Source organism: Melozone crissalis, unplaced genomic scaffold, assembly GCF_028551555.1.
Source record: "Melozone crissalis strain CALT ecotype California unplaced genomic scaffold, PUWL_Pcris_2 ptg000018l_1, whole genome shotgun sequence".
Lineage (NCBI taxonomy): Eukaryota > Metazoa > Chordata > Aves > Passeriformes > Passerellidae > Melozone > Melozone crissalis.
In genome coordinates this window covers 25,825,247-25,848,064 of record NW_026535796.1, presented here as the reverse complement: position 1 = coordinate 25,848,064, position 22,818 = coordinate 25,825,247, and the positions used below count along the sequence as shown (strand labels likewise).

Below are 22,818 nucleotides of genomic sequence, written 5' to 3'. Positions count from 1 at the left end.
TATCAGTTCTGGTGGTCAAAGTTGATGTAGTAAACTCTGCCATGTCTGAAAAAGTTTTGTGATAAGGGCAAATTTTTCATCATGTCTTGAAATACAAAAAGTTTATAGTTTTAGAAAAGCTTATAATTACCAAGAATTATACATCAAAACTGCTTTCAACATATAATCAAAGGACTACATTATGTAATGAAAAAGTATTAAAAAACCCCAACAACTTACTGTTCTGGTTTATCCAGAAGCTTCAGTTCCTCCTCTTTTGAAGTCTGGTAATATTGCTTGATTTTCTCCAGCTCATCCTTTTGTGCTCTCTGAGTTAATTAATATAAACTAATTAGTTACTAATTAGTAAGAAATGAATAAATTACTACTTTACCTGTTTGCCTGCAAGCCAGCAATTATGTTTTTTTAACTGAGAAACATTTAGACTATGCAAAAGAGGGATACTTAAAGATCTATAATAAATTCCTTCAGTGCCTTATATGCCATTTACTGCACATTACCATGCCCAAGAGTATTTTCCAAATACTTCTTGAATTCTATCAGGCTGATTCCATGACCACTTCTCTGGGGAGTCTGTTCCAGTGCCCAAACACCCTCAGGGTGAAGAACCTTTTCCTAATACCTAACCTAAATGTCCCCTGACGTGACTTCAGGCCATTCCCTTAGATCCTATCACTGTCACCACAAAGAGAATATCTTCCCCTCTTCCCCTTGTGAAGAAGCTGCAGGCAGCCACGAGGTCTTCTCTGTTTCCTTCAAGCTGACAGGCCAAGTGACCTCAGCTGCTCCTTGTATGTCTTGCCTTCAAGGTCTTTCACCAACTTCATAGCCCTCCTTCGGATGCTCTATAACATCTTGTATATTTTTTATACTGTGGCTCTCAGAACTGCCCCCAGCACTGGAGGTGAGGCCACCCCAGCTCAGAGCAGAGGGGACAGTCCCCTCCCTTGCCTGGCTGTGATGCTGTGCCTGATGCTCCCCAGGACGCAGGTGGCACCCACAGTTCTGTCCAGCTTCAACTCCAACTGAGCTTTGGCTGCACAAATTTTCTCCCCAGAGTTGCAAGCAGCATCTCTGTACTCCTCCCACATCAGCTGACCTTGCCTTCACTGGGCATACACATTCTTTTCTTGCCTTGGCTCCAAAAGATCCCAGCTCAGATAAGCCAACCTTCTGCTTCATCTGCTTGAATACTTACATTTAGGAATTTCCTGCTCCTGTGGCCTTCATAAAATGGTATTTGAAAAAATAATCTGCACTGATGGACCCCAGAACCTTCACAAGTATTTTCTCAGGGGACCTTACTCACTAGTTCCCTGAGCAGCCTAAAGTCTGTATCCAAAATACTTTGGTGATTAAACACATTTTTACCCCACCTTTACTTACATTTTCATACAGGGCTTCCAGTGTCTCCAGATCTACTACAGAGTCATCGACACACAATATAGCTGCATAGAATACAAACACAAATTAGACACTGGATTATCACTTCAGTTCTTTTCCTGTGAAATGTACCAAAGGGTTCTAACCTAGATGCAGGACATTTATGTTTCCAGTTAATTTTTTTTGTTCTAATGTCAAATCACAGCAATCCTGCAAGAATGTTCTATAAACTCAGTCTCAGGAGAGTAGAGTTCTACTGTTTCTCTCCAATATAATCAGCAGTCAAAGATGTGACCAGTCAAGTAGCCAACTGATTGTGTAGCTGCCCAGGCAGAAGAACATGAGACAACTGATACCAAAAAACGAACAGCACAGATTTTATGTTAGCTTAGAAGGCTGGAAGGAATTGAGAGTGAGGATATTTAAGTCTCCCTGTGTGCACAGGAAATCAATGAGATATGCTTGTCTAGGAGCTAGCAATCTTGGTAAGCAGAGAAGTAGACCAACTTTCAAAGTTTACAAGCTATATAAATTTGCAAGCAGAAAAGACTGTGCTACAATTTTTAAGTTATCTTCAACAAGTTCACTTTTAAGTTAGCTTTATCCAATAGAAAACTATCCACATGACAATTTACAGATAAATCCTTCTCAACACCACACAGACACACATGCAGTATACTCTTAAGTGATTAATCATGCTTCATTACTAAAAATGGGAACTCTCAAAATGTTTCCTATATTAGTTCCAAATATTACTGTGTTTGGAATATATGAAATTGGTGCTTCCAACATTTGCAAATGCCATTAAAATTTAGCCAATTGTTATTGGTATTGGAAACTCTTGCTATTGGAATACTGGTATTGGAACTCTTCTGAAAATTAAATGGGATTGCTTCATGGTGCTTTCTAACACACTCTAATGTTAAATTCCAGTAAGCTGAGAGATGCACAGTGGAATGGAAGTAACTGTGGATGTTTAAATTTTCTGAAACCAGCTTTTCCTCAAGATTCATAAGGGGACTAGGCACAACTCTTGAACTCATGGCTTATGCTTATATATTACTGAAAACATTAATCCCAAAAGAATCAAGGGCATAACCAGTGAGATGTTATTAGTTACTACCTGATAACTTTTAATTCAACTGTATTATATTTCCTCAAATGATCCTTGGCTGCTTAGGAACTTAGAGGATTTTAAAAGCTCTTGCTGCATTTGTAAACCATGCTTGAAAGGGGCAAGGCACACATCTTTAAATAATTATTAAAAAGTAATAAGCTTTCTCCTGCTCTACCACCTACCCCATGATTTTACATTGTGAAATTAACCAGCAGGCTAGTAAATTTTCTCTGTGGCAGGCTAATTAATTTTATTAAAAGGTCCCGTGACATTTAGAATGCTTTAAAATTCTGCCTGTCGATTATTATTCCATCTGTTGACATTACACCTAGGTTAGAAGTAAAGAATTACACAGAAGACAGTATCAATGAAAAATACCCAGTATTTCCAACCATTTTTGTCTTACTGGAAGATTCAAAACCCTCAAGACTGCAACCAAATGTAAAGCCTGAACCACTGAGACTGGCAAAAATCTTTGTTTAAAGAAAATTCCTTAAGGTTTGAATTTATAAGATTCTCTCTTATCTCCTGCAAAACAGTTCAAAGAGTTGCACTATCTTCTGTATCATCCAATAAAATTTCAAAAGAACCTAAAGATGGAAAATCTCTTGGAAGACTGGTTTCACAGTCCAATATATTGAATTGTTAAGATTAACAATATGCATATTGAGTTCAGAAACTTTCCCTTGTGGTTTAACTTTTATCCTATTTTAACATATTCTGAAATCTGCTTACAAGGAGAAATGTCCAAAGCTATCTAGAAAAAGCAACTTATTGGAGGCAATTTTGTACTTGAAATGGAAAACACGTAATTGATAGTAAAATTTTTATGTACAAATCTATTACGATGACAGGAAGTAGTTTGGTAAAAACTCACTGTAATAAGAATAACAAGTGTTACACCACTGGCTGAATATTACAGCCAGATATTTGTCACCAAAATGGCCCCAGAATCACCAAGTGGTTTTTAATGCTCTATTATGTTATCCATGTTTCTGTAGTCAACATCAGATCTAACAAATCAGCATTGTTTTGAAGTGACATGATAAAACAAAAAGTGTTTGTGATAAAACTAATGAAATACAATCTGCTAAACCACATATTTAATAGAATTAATAATAATCAATTCTAAGAGATATTGACATGAGTTATCTCTCTTGGAGAGAGCATGTAATTGTATAAAAGTACTCAGAAAATATTTTCTGATTTACTTGCTTTACAACCTGTACTGCTATTATTAGCAATGGATGCACAGACAGACAACTGCTGTTAAAAATCAAGCCATACAGCTGGACATCTTAGGATGGCAATGTATATGTGCCAAAATCCACATAACCTCCTTTATTTTATCTTTATACATTTTATGCCATACACATTTGGAGCAGAAGACAAAAATTAAAACATGCAAATTTATGATGGGCCCATTTTTTTAAAAAAATCATTTATTTTGAAAAGCTAGAAGAAATCCCCAAATTCACAGGTGTCTTTGTATTCTTATTCTTAAAATATGCCACACGCAAATACATTCACAGTATTTTGTGTAAATTAGCTTGAATTGTGGCAGCTTAAAAAAAACACATTGCACTAGATCAAAGAAAGTAATTATTTTGATTTTCACTTAAAATAACAAAAGCTTTTAAATTTTTCTATGAAAAACAAAACCCACTTTTAATCATATGTATATTAACTTCACCAAAATTAATACAAACCTTGGTATGTTTTTCAAAAAGCTCTTCCTGATACAGTGAATTTAACCATGATAATTTACTGCATTAATTCTCATTATATCTGCTTACGTAAGTGTAAGTAATATAGGTGAAATCACATAAATCCACAAAAGAGGCTCCAAAATAATAAATAGCTATTACAATATCAATCATCATTGGTGGTTTTTACTTTCATCTTGCTTTCTAGTTAGCTGTCTTCCTTACACTGTCAGTTCAGTTAGAATATTTCACCTACACCTCACAATATGTCAAAAGGAAGTAGACTCATGCTGTGAAAAGCTGGTAATTTTATTGGGTTCCTCTACCTTTAAAAAATCTGTTACTTGGCCAAGTCTGGTTTCTGAGATCCTTTTTTGCAGGGAAATTGAGGCAAACATTTTTATGTTGTCTATGGTGTCTGCTCACAAGAAGAAGAATTTATACACACAAGGATCATTAGTGCAGGGTTGCACCCATTAGGATATAATAACCGTCAGCTAGGACAAAAAACAGATCAGCATCATGCATTCAAACTAACAGGCACACATAAAAATACTTGCCAGCTACATTTCACATACTAAGAGCATTGTTTCAAATATAAACTTATACCAAAGGTTTTTAACATGCTAACTTCTAAAAAATGAATCTAACAGATTCCCTGCTGCACAGATTTTTCACATATTCTGATCAATTTAAAAATGTAAAGCAAAAAAAAGCTGAGAATTTAAAGCATACTGTGTGCAGTGCACATACAACTTTAGAACTTAGAGTTTATTGTGAAAAATATACTTACCTCCTCTAAATAAGCTTAAATACCAACAGTCTTAAGGCAGAATCTGATCTACAGCCTCACTCCTACTAAACACATTTTGGCTAAACCAGGAAGCAAGTCCTGCTGAAGAGCTTACATGTACTCCCCAATATCAAACATTTTAATGTGACAATTAGACTATGAAATATGAAGAAATCACCTTAACTGCTCCCAAATAATAAAACAGAAGTACATTATTTAAATAGAAGGTGCTTGCCAAAGCTCCATTTAATTGACTTGGAAGTACTTAGTTGCTTTAGGTACTGCATTCTGTTGAGTAAGGCTTGATTTCATGGGAATATGCAGCCCATCATTGGGAAACTTAAATAAAATTGTGACTGACCTAGTCAATTAGACAATGACTGTTAAATACTTGGCAAATCTCCCTGTAATATCCAAATCCCTCTGGTTTACTTCTGACAAATTGGTATGTTATCAACTTATTTAAAGGTTTTCTCCAGTTTTAATTGCCATGCAACCCCAAAAAAATATACGTAATAAAGAAGCACCATGGGCACAACGGAGGCTTAGAAGACTAAGAAAGCTTGAATCCTGCAAGAAGTCTTGAACAAAAGATTCTGGCACTAATGTTAACCTACCCACATGCAATGGGTATCCAAAACAGATTAACAAAAATATATGTTGTGAATTTTCCCAAAAAAAGAGAAAAACATTTAATTTTAAATAAAATAGTTTTCCAACTTCTGAGATGGGTATGCAGCTATCTTTATACTTCATGCATAGTATACAGAATATATAGAATACATACATACAATATTTTGGGTAGGTGGGAAAGTCACAAAACTTTGGAATAACAGTTTAGATGTGCCATAACGCATAACTTGAACCAAGACAATGCAAACCTATTTGTAAACCTTCTGTGTGCTCCTATTAGAGCAATCCCAGGATGACTAGAAATATAATACTGAATCAGAATGGTTATTAGACTGATCATTAGTCTGGTTGGGTTAATCTACAGTTCACATTCTTGCAATTTTTACTCCCATATGCTGAAATGAAGGGGAAATCACAAAGTTGAAGGCAAAGAGTCAGATGCTTCACTTTTAGCATTAGAAATAATCTCTATGCTAAGGATAAATGTTAAGTTCTCCCCTTTTCATACAGGCTATATTCAGTCAGCATTGTAGTGCTACAGCACAGCTACCGTGGTTTTGGTAAATGCAGCAGCGAAGTCTGCAGCTCTTCTGGGGGGAACATACTGCACATTACTACCACAAAGGGTACAAAAAACTATTAACTGTGTGTCTGATGTGATCCACCACATCTCAAAGACTTAATATCATGGAAAATACACCAGCATATATACCAGCAGATCATCTAGGTAATGCGCTCTGACAGCAACCAGCAATATTTGACAGTGAAATATTTCCCCAATGTAAAGAAGAAGAACTTCTGGTGCTCTACAATTTTAGTGGCAAAATGCAGGTACTATGAATGTAGGGAGGGATTTGGGATAATCACTCTTTTGAACCTAAGATATCTACATTTTTTCTACATCCTATTTTCTGTAACTAAAAGTTTTTCATCTGGGTTGCCACACAATTTTGCCAGGTAACTCTTGAACAAGGATCTCAGCAGCCCAGTAAAGCCCAGGAAAGCCAGTACAGATGACATACACTGCCGAAAGGAGTATTATTATGTGTTTTCCAGTGCACTGCTATTGCCAGCTACTATTTTGGAATTGTCTCAGTGAGAGGAATATTTCCCTGTTAAAAGCTGGGACAAAGACCCACACAGTATTTTCACATACAGCTAAAATCCCCATTACAAACAAAACTGAAACCTCGTTGTAGAGCAAGTTGTAGTATTTCAACAGTAAAACCACATAAATAGTGTTGATCCACAAGTTTGTCTCAAGTTGTAGTATTTCAGCTGAACAACAATAGGAGAAGACAGAAATGGACTGATATGAAATGGAGATTACTTCTTTAAGTGGGGATGCTTACAGCATACCTAAGAAGTGATGTCTGCTATTCCTCATCTTCTTTTATAAAGGTTTTTAAAAAATGTAGAGAAGCAGCCTTAAAAATAATCTCAAACCTATGCACAACTTGATTACTTCTATTTGTCTTTTCAATATACAGATCCTATATAGCATACTGAATGCTATATAGGATCTGTATATTGAAAAGACAATATAGTCAGACAGATTTTCTGCTTGCTTCTTCTGCTCAGGAAATGAGTAATATTAATAGTGGTCTAACAAAAAACTTTATTGCCCTCACCAGCACCAGATTCACCAGTGCTCAGAACATTGAAATATCTGGATTTGTTCTCTCCCACTGTACAAAAAAGTTGAGTCTTAGGACAGGTGCAGCATGACAATGTTAACTTTCCCTGTGCATCATTTAACACCAACAGTACCCAAAATAATTAATTAGTTTTACGCTGTCTTGTCCTTAGACCGTACTCAGAAGCAGTATGGATATAAATTTATCTGCAGGGGATGGACTTCATTCTCTTAAACAAATATGTGTGGGAGATCCCCCTCCTGAAGTGTGGTGGCTGGCGCATTATCAAATGCAAACTCAAACATCTGGATGCCAGATATGATCACTTGCTTGTTTTGCTCTGCTGAGTTATCTACAGAATATGCTGTGAAGCTATGTACTTTGACTTGAGAGGGTAATCCTGTGGATGCAGAAATCTCACACTATTTTAAAGGAAGATGCAATTTTTCTTGTGGTTACTCTTTTGTCTTCTCTACAATTTTGCATGCATCTGTATGCACAGGGCAGTCCATCTGAGAATTTCTCTACCTGAATTCTATAACTGCTACCTAAGGTAGACTAAGCAGTACATCACACGTAGACCATACATTCATTTGTACATGACTTTACAACAAACACGGCCATAAAAGTTTGAAGTAAAAATTAGATTTTTTTTCATTTCTGACTTTCTTTTGCTTCAGACTTCTACATTCTCTGTTGTAAGTGGTTGAAGGCTATAAACTTTTCCCTGTTTTTCACGTACTGAATTATGCCATGGAAACTGGCATGAAAAAAGGGATGAGTGCTTAATCTGCAAGCTTTTAGAGGTAGCTCTTTGCAACTCCTCTTTAAAAAAAAAAAAGTTGACATTCATGACCCAATGATCACATGCTTTTTTTGGTTAGGTGTTGTCATGCACCATTTAGCCTACTATGAATTTTTTTCCATCCAGTGCATTGACTACAGCAGTCTTTAAATAGTTTGTCTGCTGGGAGGCAGGACTGCCCACAGATTTAAATTACACAAAATACTATGAAATAAACAGACATTAAAAGAGAAACAAGCATAATTCTAAAGTTGTTTTCAGAGTAATGTACATTTCTACAGGTCCTCTCTGCAGAACAATGTTTTTCCTGAGTTTTGTGAACCGGTTTTTCATCCTAGATAGTCTCTGAACATAGATTTTGCTTAGAATCAGTCAGACTGCCTTGTTAGTATATTTTTTAAAAAGTTCCACTAATGGTATTCCCAAATCCTGATGGTAGCTCCTAGCTGTTTCCATAAGCAAGAGGCAGCATATCCTATTGCTGTCTTGAGCAACACATCTGGTGACAGGCCAGTCATTTGCTACCTCAGACAAGAAAGGGCGATGAGTTCTAAACTTTTCTTCAGTGACAGCATTTGTTTTGGTGTCTTTCTTCTACCAACACTCTAGTTTTCATTAAACTTCTAGAACTACATTAGCTGCATCTACAACTGCAAGTAGTGTAGTCTTAAAATGGATGTGTAGACAGCAACAGTTCACACTATACATGTTTCAGGGAGCTCTAACTATCTCTGATCTTATCCTGGGGAATTTAGAGACTGCTATACATGGAGACTGATGGCATGCCCCTAAAGCAAATCTTCTCATTTAATTTGATTCTGAAGCATGTTTGTGCACTCTGAGACTGCTCTGCAATGCAAACACAGCCAGGGGGACAACTGATACATGTGATTCAAAAGTGCACGGCTGCCTCAAGTTAAAAATGCTATTGGATATATACCTGGATATTTGGGTCATTATGGTTTCTCAGAATTGGTATAAATTGGCCAGAATATTTCAAAAGCTACACAAGTACAGCGAACAACTGAGAGAGATAGAGATGCTCTATTTTAGTAGAATATCATGGCATGGAAAATAAAAAGAAAACCAATCTCTGAAGATTCTTAAGAATATTACCCAGTTTTTGTAATAAAGCTTCTATCCTATCCCTGTGCCGCTGACACTTCTGCCAGCAAATTATTTAGACCTTTAGTAATAGTGGGTTTTTTCCATCTCATTCTGATACCTTTCACACAATACTGGCAGACACAAAGTTATGCCTTCTTTTCCTTATTCCTCTGCATCCCAAGAGACATCTGTAAGCCCTTGCGCTTTTAAAGTGCTAGATGCTCAAAGGCTCTTTTGAAATTAATAATAATCAATGCCAGCAGCATCTCAACACCCTACCCAGTATTTGCATGTGATGGAGGGAAAACAATAGCAAAAAAGGAGACATCAACTTGAGTTGTTCCAGCAGTTGTTTTAAATGGTGAATATTTTCCTTTTCTTAATGTGAAAAAGAAATAAACAATATCCTTAAACAATATCTTTTTAAATCCAGAACATAAGCAGACTCTCAATTACCCCAGTGTTCTGAAAAATCTGTATTTCTCTACAGTTGCATTGGCAAACTCAAGTAATTTCTACCAGTAATGGAATTTACAACTGACTAGCCCTATGCTTTGAAAAATGTCATCCAGTAATTCTCTTTCTGATTCTTACATGGTAACATCAGTTTGGGATGTACTTCTTATACTGTTAATGAAGCAAAATGTAAATATTAAAAAATGCTGACTGCATGCTTGAAGCCTGAAAGATTTATGCATAAGCCCTCCATTTCATTCCTGTTGGTGGACGACTTGCTTTAGAAAAAGCAGGGAACTGCAGGGGAGGAATATGGAAACACTGTACTGAAAGTGGTATGCTAACTCTAAAGGTACAGAAAGAGTTGTACCTAAATTTGATTCTAGTTTTTAGGTGAAACGTTTACATAAACTGGAATATATTGGAAGAATGATTCTTCTGCTAGTTTAGGAGACTATTCAATACACATACTGAGGGCTATGATAAAATATCTGAGGGCTATGATAAAGTATCCATGCATAATACATTAAGTGTGAGAAAAAGACTTACCTTGTTGAATATCCTTCATCTCCAAGTGCAAACTCGATATTAAAATTCCTACAGTTTGAGATCGCTTTCCATCCAGCAATTTGATAATCTAGAAAGGTGATGCAAAATGATCTGAGATCAAGGGAACACTCTACAAAGGATTCAGCCACTTTTATAACAGAAGCTAATTTGCGAATTGACAATGAATTTTAAGAAATTAATTTTAAGACTGAATTCTCTCCAGTTCTACCAAAGAACATCACCTCTTACTTGTAGGATGCTGTTACATAGGAAAAGAAAAAGGCACATCAAATACTTATTCTGGAATATGCTTTCCCCCCCTCCTTTTTCTTTAAATGACAAATATGAACTATTAAAGACACTGAGTACACCACAAGTTCCTGAGTTTGTCTGGTAGTTTACATTTCAGTGTGAACAGGCTATTTTTTCAGCAAAGAATCAATTCCTGACCAAGAAGAATTGAAGAATTGTCTTTTTATGTCCTCTCAGCACTACTTCTGGAACACTGGGCACTGCTCAAAGTATTTCTTTTGCTCATGTCTGAATGTGCTTATTCCACACTGTTGACACTCCACAGAGATTTCAGGATTTTTTTCACATTTGGGTACAGATATTTGTCAGTATAATATACTGACATTCAGACTGTAATACTTTCTGATGAGAGTTATGGGGGAGAGGAAGAAAGGAGGAAGAGAAACCTTTATGTTATTTTGGCTGGTTGAATTTACTTATAAAGAAAGGGATCAGTGTTGCTCAGATGTTACAAATGTAAAAACTTATTTCTCACAATGTCTGGGGTATTGGTATTCGTGATTTTGATTTATTTCATAAGAAAGATATGACAGATGCACATCACAAAATTCAATACAGACACAAATTCTTCAAAAATACAAAATGTTCTGATCCAAGCAGATGGCTTACTTCATAGTGTTGATGTACAAGAACTATCAAAAATACTAACTCCTATGCAAAACTAAAACTAATAGCTATGTTTTTCCCAAAATTTATATTTTTCGTATATTTGAATATTTAATCTATATTTCTCCAAATTTGATTTTATTATTTAAATTAAAGGTGGCGCTTATATTTGGATATTTAATCATAGTAAGAACTTAAAACAATTATTATTCTTGATTGCTAGAATGCTTTTATTGATACTCAAAGACAGTTAACTGACAAAATTTATATTAACTCATAAAAATGTTTCCTGTGTTTTATGTGATTTACAAATATTTACCTATGAAAATACTTATTTAGATAGTAAACCTTCTGATTTTTATGAATTCCTACAATTATTTGGAGTACTGAAACTGGGTAATACATGCACAAGTTGGAACAAATGCTCTCTTCAACAAAGATCTGACAGACATTTTAGGTCCCTCTTGTACGTAATCAATAATAAACTTATGTTAAAGTAGATACTGCATATTTTCTGCCAAAATTTGAAAAAATCTATCCTGGGATTTTTTTCTGCTTATATGTACAGCACATATGATGGATATTAAGAAATTAATACTGTGGAAAGTGTTTTGTTCAAAAGACAAAATATTCAGGCTCTTTATCTCATGAGTACACAAGCAGACAAGATGATTTTGCTCCAAGTTACCTTAATTGAACGCTGTGGAAGCATCACATCCTGCTGACTGATTCTTCGGAGCAAATGTAAGTAACTGCCTGGTTTACCATGGTCATCTCTGAAGCTTTACATGAATTTGCTGAACTCCACAGCACATTAACTTCTTACAGGGATAATTACAGGTTTGAGCAGTATGCAATTTGTACAGCATTCAGTGACCTCCAAGCTGACCTTGTTCAGGGCAAATTCATAGGTTGTCATAAACCCCATTAGACATGCCTAGTTTGAGGCAAAACCTTTCCAGACTACAGCTGTTGTAGACAATATGACATTTGAAATCATTCCACTGAAGTATTTGTAAGTGCTACTATATCCTCAAGATACGATCAAACTAGCTCACATCACTAAGCAAGACCTCCCCCCTAAACAATTTGTGAGAAAATCCTTAAAGAAAGCCCTATATAATTTTAAAAGTTAAAACAGAGATTTATGATTTGAAACAGCAACTGACTGTATATTCACTTGCATTTTAGACAAATGTACACATGGTCACAATTACCAGGCATCAAGCTAGATGCAGACTACCTAAAATAGGTAGGTGATAAGCTTCAACCAAGAACTGAAAGCTAATAATTAATTCATTAGAGAGCAAAAATGGAGGACCATGACGACAGAATAGCTTACATTAAGCATAAACCTACTTCAAACCCATAGTTATAATGCTAAGTATTGTACCGAAATTTTGTCATAGATTTTTAGTATCAATGTGGAACTTGAAAGATTTTGCAGTTAAAATATATAATCAGTAGTAAAACAGAGAATTAATTTTCAAAGACACTAACTTTGTCCCAAATGATGGTTATTCTGTCACTAAGGGGGAATTACATATGTGTGTGAATTCCAAATAGAAAGGAGACACAAAAAATTCAGCACTTTTTCAGTTCAGTAAAAACATAAGGCAAATAAAAGGAAAGTTTGTAAAGACTGTGTTGAACTATTTAGTCTATGCTTTTAAAAGACAAATCACTGATCACCTCTCAGCATATTGGGACGTGCTTGTAGCTGGCAGTGACAGGTAAGCAGCTACAAGCCAGCTGATGCTGCTGTGCCAGCTGGTGGGGTTTGCCAGCTGCCTGTTGCTTCTCCAGACTACGAATGCATTGTTGTAATGGATGTAGCATCTTCTGGCTTAGTGACAAAATTCTGACTGCTGGTGATAATTCCTTTATTTCACTGATCCATAGCATTACTTGATTTTTGCTGGTTTTCCCCTATTTTTTAATGTTAAGTTAGCTGATTTGCTGTACACAAGTGTCGCATCTACATCTTTCAAATCCTTATAATCTAATTAAAAAGTGAAAATATACCAAAGCTTGAATACACTAATAAATTATTCTGTCATTCCCATTAGAAGGTGCTCCTGTAATGTAGCCAGAAATTTATTTCATTAAATACTGTACAGCAGACTTTACTGTTCTGTCAAACTGCAATGCCTACATTCTGATTAGGACACTTACTGGTGCTGAAATCTGAAGAGATTCAGTTTACTTTAGTGATTAAAAGTTAAATCCTTCCTCCTGGTGGTGCATGGATTCCTTCCATGATATTTAAATTTATTGAGAAAAGCCATAAGCTAAAAAGCTGTCCTGCATATTACAGCATTTCCCTCCATTCCCACTCACCAACTTTTACAGCAAATCAGCAGCCTAGACCCATGCTTGGATTGCTGAAACCCTGTGCAAACATAGGAAGAATATTCTGCACAAGAAGCCAAAGTATGTCCCTCAAACCATTCTGCATAAACAATCCAAGAGTTACCAATGAAATTTCAGAAGTCTAAGACTAGACATTATCTCTCATATTCCTACTCAAGGGAGAGCCAAATTTAACTATGCTTTCCTTAATGTGGGTGAACCATAGCTCTATATTTTTTGAAGTCTATTTACAATTTTATTAGCTTGAAAACACCACTACTTTTAGCCTTTTTCTAAAGTACACACAAATGGCAATATATCAGGTTCAAACAGGAGGTGTGAATGAGCTAGTAAGAAGCATTTCTCAATGCCTTTACTCCTATCAGAACTGCAAAAATTAGACAAACCACAAAATAGATGTTCACCCTGTGGATAATTTCTATATTCGACATGACTTCAGGGCTTTGTGATAAACAAGGAATGCCATTATTTTTCTCAGAACAGCATAAATATCAAAAGAAAGTGAGAGTGGCTCGGACGAGCATTTTAGTACTTCTGCTTAAGTTTGAACACTGTTTATTATCTTATGCAGACAGCTGAAGACAGTCATTGTGTTTCACCCCTGCAAAGCTTCCAACATTTTCTGCAATATCTGCCCTTCTTGCGGAAACACAAAATTTATTAATTGTAATTCCTCATTTAGTTAGATGGACAAAAAACTTGCTGACAGGCATATCCCTTTCAGTTAAAAAAATGCAATTCACTCAAAATATTGACACTCTTTGTAAATGAGAACACATGTTAATAATTATGTGAAGTCTGTTAGAGATAATAGACAACAGAAAAGCCATTATCTTTAATGTCCTCCTGCGTCTTTGAAATTATAATCATTGCACTAAAGGGCCAAAAATGATTGATGGACTTTCATTTGGAGCATACACCTGACACAAATTACTTGACATTTGCTCTTCTTTTTTTTTGTAAGATGAAGACAGAGTGGCATCACAAATATCCAACTATTCTGTTTCTTGAAAAAGTATAGAAAATACTTGAGTTTTTGAGGATAAATTACTAACAAGTGCTCAAATATATTGGAAAAACTAACACAATGTCAAAATATGTGCTAAATCTAGCAATAGAGCTACAAAATACACATGGAGAAAAATCGCAGCAAATACATCTTTTTTAATTATCTCTTTTTCAAGATTTCAGAATATTAGGTTAATATATAATGAATATGTCTTTGATTTATTTGGTTCATATTCAGGAGCTAAGGGACTTTTGTTTTCCTCCAATAATTTGAACTTTTCCTGCTGCAGATTCAACCACTTCAGAAATACAAAATAACTATGAAATAAATCCCACTCCTTCTGTATATTATTTATCCACCTAGAGTCTCTGGGAACGTCAGCAATCATCTCTTCTCCATTTCATGGACATCAACTCCAAACATTTACTGCATTACATTAGTTCATATAAGATTATAATGCATCTAGTCTTAATTAAAAAACATTTTTATGGGAGAATAATTAAATTTTTAATGTTTATATATCTTGCACAGTATTTTGTTCTAATACTGGGACATAACTAATATATTCATCTAGCCAGTAAATTCTCCCAGCCAGAAAAAACCAAATTCTATTGTCAAGACATAATATCAAAGCCTCAGAATACTAATTTTTATCATTATCTACATAATACATAGAACATTAAATGAAAGATTGCATACATGCAGAGAAAAGAAATGCAAGAATAAGAGTTTCCTGCATTATTTCAGAGGGTGTACAATTGGAAAAAAACCTTAAAGTTCTTCCAAAGGTGCTACATTTTCCAAAGGGCTTCAAGAGCAAAGAAGCATGAGCAGCCACACAGTTTGCAGAGCTTCTAAGCCCAGATAAACATTACAATAAAAAAATTCCAGTCTTATGTATATATATTTGTGTACTAGAAAGGTACACCTGACCTTTGCTTAGCCTATATGGGATTTACATTGTATCACCATCAAGTGAATGAACTATATTTTTCCAAAATAAATTATTATATTTCTAAAAATAAGTAAAATCACCTTTTATGCAGTCCCTTAAGTTGTATTACCATTGCTGCAAAGATTCCTAATTTCCATTCCTTTCTTCCCCCACACACTTATCAGAAGCCTCTAGAAATCAGTGTAACCCAAAAAGCCATTTCTATCTAGCATGAATGCAACAAATTTGGGAATCATGAAAGTATTTTTGAAAAAAGTATAGCCAGCTGTTTCAACCCATATGACAATGGGCAGAAGGTGAACTTTATGTCTTTTAATTGATTAACAGAATCAAGATGTTGAAAAGGCACTCGAAACGTCATTCTGCACAACAAGACAACATTTCTGCACTTCAAGATAGTTATCAATTATATGTGTACCACTCTAAACAAAGTTTCCTAAAGATCTGCAAATACAGAAACACAATTTTCCTAGCCAAAATTTTTCTGCATTCCTTCGGTATCCTTGCTCTTAGAAAGCTTTTCATAATTTTTCTTTGCAGCAGCTGCATGCACTTGATTACACTTATACTGTGTGTCCCAATCAACCTTCTCCTTTCTAGACTAAACAATCATAATAATTTGATTCTTTCCTCAGAGACTACTTCACTTTTCATTATTCTCCCTCTTCTTGACTCTTTACAGTTAGCAAATTCTTAATGAAGGGCTGTAGTGCCTAAATGTAGATACAGATCTTAACTGAGACATGGCTGAGTAGCATCTTGCAAGCAATACTTCTTGATCTATCAGAGTTCTGCTTTTCATTTCTAGTATTACCATGATTTGACAATTCATATTCCTCTTGTGAGCCACTATAATGCCAAGACTCTTTCTGCTGAACTATTACCAGTCAGTTAGTCAGCTGTACCCCATCTTATTTTTTAGGTAGCTGAATATTCTTAATCGTATTAACCTTGTGGTTAATTGCATTAGCTTTGTGCTTATCTTTGTCTGTCAGATGAGATCTCAGACATATGAAAGCCTTGTGAAGGATCTATTTCAGTACATTTGAAGCCTCTCACAAACAGGTGGCGGCTGCAGAGCTAGCATTCTGCTATCCAAGAAATAAGGGAAAATACAAAGTAACTACAACCAGCAGAGAAGTCCACAGAGTCCCCAGTGTATTCTTCTGTTTTGACAGTGAGTATATATATGCATGAATGGAAATATTATTGATGATATATTTTTGAAATATTATTGATATATTATAAATATTCATTTTGTGAAACATTTTATTATATTGTAATTATATAATATATATGACTATAAATATATATTTATAATATGAATATATACTCAGAAGTTTCCTTTCTGAGCATAACTTGCCAAATGGTACTGGAAAATAGACCAGCCATTCAATTTATCTTAATCACAGAATCAATCAGGTTGAAAAAGATTTCTGACATTTCTGACATTTCCAACCTATGACTGAACACCACCACGTCAACCAGACCACAGCACTGAGTGCCACAGTCAGTGTTTCCTTAAACATCTCCAGGGATGGTGACTGCCACCTCCCTGAAGAGTCCATTCCTAAGGCTAATCACCCTTTCTGTGAAGAAATTCCTCCATGTCCAACCTAAATCTCCCTGGTGCAGCTTATGTAGGACATTTAGACATTTCTGGCTGAAAATGGCAGGTGTCTATCAGCTGTAAGTAAAAGAAAGCAGAGCATACAGTGAATTTTTTAATCTGTGTTGCCATACAGTGTCTACTACTTGGAAAATGGGTAAGAACAGAACTGAAATTTCTATAGGCTTTCCACAGAAGCATTCATTTCACAGCCTAAGCACACAGATTATTCCAACTGGTTTCACAAAACTAATAATTCTGAGAATAAACTGAGTAATATTGGTTTTTTTGGAATTGCAAAAGAGTTAAATGAGAAACAATTACCCTCTAATTCAAAAGATAAAATCTTAATTCCAATTGAAAAAGGAACTTGACTGTGAGGCACTGATGTAACTCTCATTCAAGGAGCAAAGTATTGAACAATCATGTTTTAATAAGCAGACCTGCACCATCTATTGGTCTGTCATTTCCCTCAAAACCAAAGAAGCTGAACTTAGTTTGTGTAAGATGCTATGAAATAAGGCATAGCTTGTGCAGAGAAGAGGGTTAGTGCAGGGAGTGGGTCAGTCTTACCGTGTATCAGTAAATAAAACAGCTTAACTATTTCAAACACAAACTCCAGCTTCATCGCTGTACCTATAACTTGCTCTGGAGGCTTTTTTAGTGAACATGAAAAAGGAATTTATAAGTAAGTACATAACGACACGGCGTCAACTAAATCTATATGGTGAGCCTCATATAAGATTTGTGTTTCTTGATGTCTGTAGAAAGCATCTTTAACCAGACTATACAATTTCCTATAATGTGACACGAGTACCATTTTTAAGATCAGACAAGCAGAAATTTACTGAAGCAAAGAAAAAATTCCTGCTAAAACCCTAGTAGATATAATCGTTAGGAAAAAGGCAAGAAACTTTGAGAGACAAAAGGAGCATAAGAAATCAGAAATGAAACCAGTCAAACTGACAATTTTATATTGATCTACAGGAGTTCTCTGTTATTATCTACTAATAAATCCTCCTGTAAGTAAACAAAATGCCTCTCTACTACTGTAACATTTGCAGCCCACCAAGACTGACCCACTGGACATATCTGGGATTTCAGAGAGACAAAAAAAAACACAGGACCATCTAAGAGGGCCAACTGTCTGTAAAAACATTCAGCTGCTACTATGAGTCATTTAACTGAGAAAGGCGAAAAGACAGGATACAACATAAGAAAATGCTTCTGTACTCAATGAACATTTTCTTTGAATTCTAAAAGTGGATTTATTTTTAATTTTTGATTTGACCCAATGATGGAATTTCACACTACTGACCATGACTTTGGTAAATTTTCACAGAAAATCCTACAGTTCCCATGGTTCGTAACACCATCACATTCCCATCGGTTTTCAAAATTAAAGACATAGTAATATATATAATTTTGAATTTATTTTTAAGGGGATTTACTTTTGCATTTTCCACAGTACTTTAAAGGAACCTTTTTCCATTTCTTTAATTTCAGTAAAATATCCATTGTCTCTAATATCTTATTGCCTCTAATAACAAAGCAGAATAATTAAAACATTGATAGAAATAAAAAGGATGTCTTGGTATGAGAATACACTGGTTGCTCACGAGAAATAATGCATATTATTATAACAATATGTTCTGTAAGTACTACCCAATTCAATTTTGGATAAGCCAAGAGAGATCACTAAAAAATCACGCTGCTCAAACAAGTAAGTTAGTTTGCAAAGCAGCAAGGAAAAAGAAAAGCATAATTTCATCTTTCCGTATACAGGCCTAATTCTGTACCTGGGTTGCTGTCACCCCCTTGGAGAAGTAGATATACTCCCTTAATTACTGAGATTTTGAAATTCAAAGGCAACTACTTATGCATATTAATTTCCCATTAAATTACAGTGATTAAATACTTCAAAGTTCTTTAGAAACCTGTATTTCCTATTACATAATTCTTTCTGAAAAAAGGTAAATTAATGAAATGTAAAAATAAATATTAGAAAGAAGGCATAAGATATGTGAACTAATTGAATTTATGGATACAACTGCTGCTACATATCACATTCATTTCAAGCATTTGCCAAGTAAAATACATAAAAATATTTTTCATGGAGATGTTCATGCCCAACATCAGTCTAATATTTGAAGGACTGTAACTATTATTTCTTTGATGGGCATTTACAAATGCCAGCATGTCCCCATCCAGGCCCCATTTTAAATTATTTACCTTTTGCATCGCATGAATTTGAGTTCTATAAATTCTACAGCCTTACTGATACTTCTCATTAGCTGTTGCATTAAGACACAATACAGGGAATTTATGATGAAAGATGTTCTGAAAGATCTGAAAGCCCCAACATGTATACATGTTTCATGCTCTATGTATTATAAAATTGAAGGTAGGAAGCACAGCTCACATGCAAAGTGCCCTCTTGTGGTTCCAAGCAGGTCAACTCAAAGAGATTTAAAACACAATAAATGTTTCAGTAGTTTGTGACATGTAATCACACTGTTTTAGGAAAACAGTATTGATTACTATTCAGTAAAGAATTTTTCTGGCAATAAATACTACTAATGGTATTTGTTTTTCCCATCTGCACGTCCCAATTGGCAAGTGCCAGCTGCCTCTGTAATGGATCATGTCTAAATGCTATGGCAATGAAACAGCTACTGCACGTAGCTTTGGCCATCAAAGACATGATTGTCCTGCCCCTTCCTGACACAACTCCTTAGCTATATTGGAAAAAATTTGGCATTCCTTATTTAAAATTTTGCTTTAAATTTCATTTTGCTAACAAAATTAATCTCAGTGGAAGAGAGGTTTGCTGGAGTAACTAAAGACAGGCACTAATTACACATCAGCTCAAGGGCAAATAATGGCCAGAATACTGTCAGTTTCAGATACTAATTAGAACTTTAATTCCATTCTCCTGTACAGTATTTTTTCTACCTCATTAGGATGGGGAACTTTCATTAGCAAAGGTAAAAGATTTTCCAAGGTAAATAATAGCCCTGCATTCTCAAGCAAAAGATTTGAGATTGAATCAGCAATCCATAGTTTTCTTTCTTGCTCATTCACAAAAAATCCAAAAATTAAAAAGGAGTTTTCTCAAAATGAAAGACTAAACAGTACCACACACACAAAAAAAAAAAAAAAAAAGACAAAGAAACAATAAATACCTTTTTGGCCTTGGTTTTTTTTTCGTAAGTCTCTGATAATGGTTTTCTTTTTTCCTGAGTGGTGTCTTTGGAGAATAAATATTCAAACTCAGTAGTGTCAAGTATATCAGGCTCTTCCAGTGATTCCCATAATGTTGGCATAGCAGTTTTCCTATAAAGGGAAAGGTAGTAATAAAATTTCAAAACCTTATGAGAAACTATAATAGATCTAACCATAATAGATGAAAATCCATGACAGATTTAAACTCAAAGCAACACACAGAGCATTCCTTTCCTATACCTTGCTCTTGTAAGGAGTTAAAAGTTTTCCTATGAGTTTTAGTTATTAGTTTGAGCTACTTAGTCCATGCCTGCTAGACTATGCATCATTCGCATTGCACCGTTCTTGGTGCAACAACGGCAGCTTGTGCAAATACACGTCAAGAGATTTCTGCCACTGCAACTAGGATCAGAAGTACTCCAATGTCAGCTTTTTTGAGAAATTCCCAGTAATCTATCTAGACCTATAAAAATAAACAATATCAACAAATAGTGAACAAACTTTATTCAAGCATATTTTAAGTGTGTTTGGGAAATTTGTATAGGACCTGATTTACTTCATGTTAATCCACAGATATTGTATGCTCATATTTATCCTTGTTGTAGTTCAGAGAAACTAGAGTAATTATGTGGCTTATATTTTGAGAGACTAGCCAGTATTCTTCTCCATTCAACCAACAGCAAATTTTCAAAGTGGATTATCTTTCTTTCTTTTTTTGCCTTCCAAGACCAGATTTAGTTTTGGATCAGCTGGGAGCTTGTTTACACAATCCTCCAGTTTTATCTGGAATAGGGGAAAATAATATGCAGTGCTACAAATATTGCACATCAATTCTGAAAGGGCCTTGTTTCAAAATTTTCAATTTCAGGAAAATATGTGGGACAAAACTTCTGAGCGTTCTTGTCTGTTTATCAGTAGAAGGTGGGACCGTATCTTCCAGCAGATGTCACTAAAAGGCAGTGAAATTATTTGCAATTAAAAAAAAAGTGAAGAAAACCACTACAAAATACAAATGGCTGATGTCACTAAACATAGATGTAATATGCAACAAAGCTGAATACCTACCAATTCAAAAGGAGCCAATTTTTTTTTCTCAAATTCAGGATTTTTTTCCTACTTAATGCTCAACTGTCTACTATCATGAATGTATAAGGAACTTTTCATTTTTTTTTTATTAACATCTGCTGACGCAGCATATTCTATGTCACAGGACATGCTTAGAGCTCCACAGCATCATGCTTCCTGATATTAGTTTTTGTCCCTGAACCAGGACAGTTGTGTTAGCAATACTGAAGAATGAAGGATTCTTTCTGGCTCTGCAAACAGAAGTCGTGGACAGCTTCTGATCTGAGCAGCAAATCCTTGAAGAAATGTCCAGTTCTAATACAGACCATGAAAATGCTGGACCATTACATCTGGTAACCAGCAGTTCATGAGAATGCTATGAATTATCCCTTACCTTGCAAAAACTTGGTGAACCAGCACTGTCTCAGAAAGAAAACTTTTATTTAATTGATTGAATGGGAAGAATTTCAATAAAGTTTATTTATGGACTAACTATTTATTCACTATGAAACAATTATGCCAAAGAAATACTGGGAAAGTAAAAACAAAATGTTCAAGATTCCTGCTCCAAAATATTTCAATTCTGAAAAGTTTCAATTATTTTTAATTCTGAAAAACTAAGACTATACAACTGACATTTCAGTAATTTCTTTGTTCTTGTCAGATATTTTATATAAAATATTGACATCTTACAATGTTTTATCACACCAGAATGGTACTTTCTCATCAAAATAAATTCAGAGCTGTAAAGTAAAATAAAACTCATATTTAAATTCACTTAATTGCTATGAAGATATTTACTTCAAACGTGTTTAAATATAATAGAGAAACCTGAAAATAAAATATTATAATACTAAATAATTTAAATAAATACATAATTTATAAAAATAATTGTTACAGAATAAACTATAATAATTTCTAAAAATTAACAGTATATTATATTAATAATACAATATAACAATAATAATATAATAATAAGTAACATACTGTGTGTATATACGGTATAGCACATATTATGATGCATTATGGCTATAGTAATATAATTTAGCTTATTAAAATCTTTAAATTTAGCATCTTGGTAACTGCTGCTAGGCTAACAATTTTGAACACAGATAATAATGGTTTGAACTTTAAGATCCCAATAATAACGTAATTTCATTACTTGCATTAATATGGGACCTGAATTAAGGAACAACTCTTCATTAAAATAAAATAGTCTGTGTCACTTAAGCATCCCCCAAAAATCCTTTTTGATCCATGCCTCCTAATGAGCTCTATATTACAGTAATAAACACAGGAAGTCAGTATCAGTCAAATCCAAAAGGAGCAGCTGGGTAACTGTGGCAGTAAGGTACTAATGCTGGCTCAGAAAGTGTGACTGGGAGAACTGCTTTTCTCCTGTCACCTAAATAAACAGGTAGTATAAAAAAAGACAGTAGGATAATTTCAAACAAACCTGGCCAAAAATTGTTTATTTA

General features: G+C 34.8%; 1 protein-coding gene across 4 annotated transcripts in view; it reads right to left on the bottom strand.

The window, feature by feature from the left end:
- FMN1 (formin 1) overlaps positions 1 to 22,818 on the bottom strand; it is a 167,751-nt gene that overhangs the window by 58,349 nt on the left and 86,584 nt on the right. For all 4 annotated transcript variants that reach the window (XM_054275276.1, XM_054275279.1, XM_054275278.1 and 1 more), the window contains 4 exons: positions 20,236 to 20,386; positions 10,187 to 10,274; positions 1,387 to 1,448; positions 220 to 308 (listed from right to left, as the gene is read on the bottom strand). In XM_054275276.1, coding sequence (XP_054131251.1) covers positions 220 to 308; positions 1,387 to 1,448; positions 10,187 to 10,274; positions 20,236 to 20,386 — 390 coding nt within the window. The remainder of the gene's footprint in view (positions 1 to 219; positions 309 to 1,386; positions 1,449 to 10,186; positions 10,275 to 20,235; positions 20,387 to 22,818) is intronic.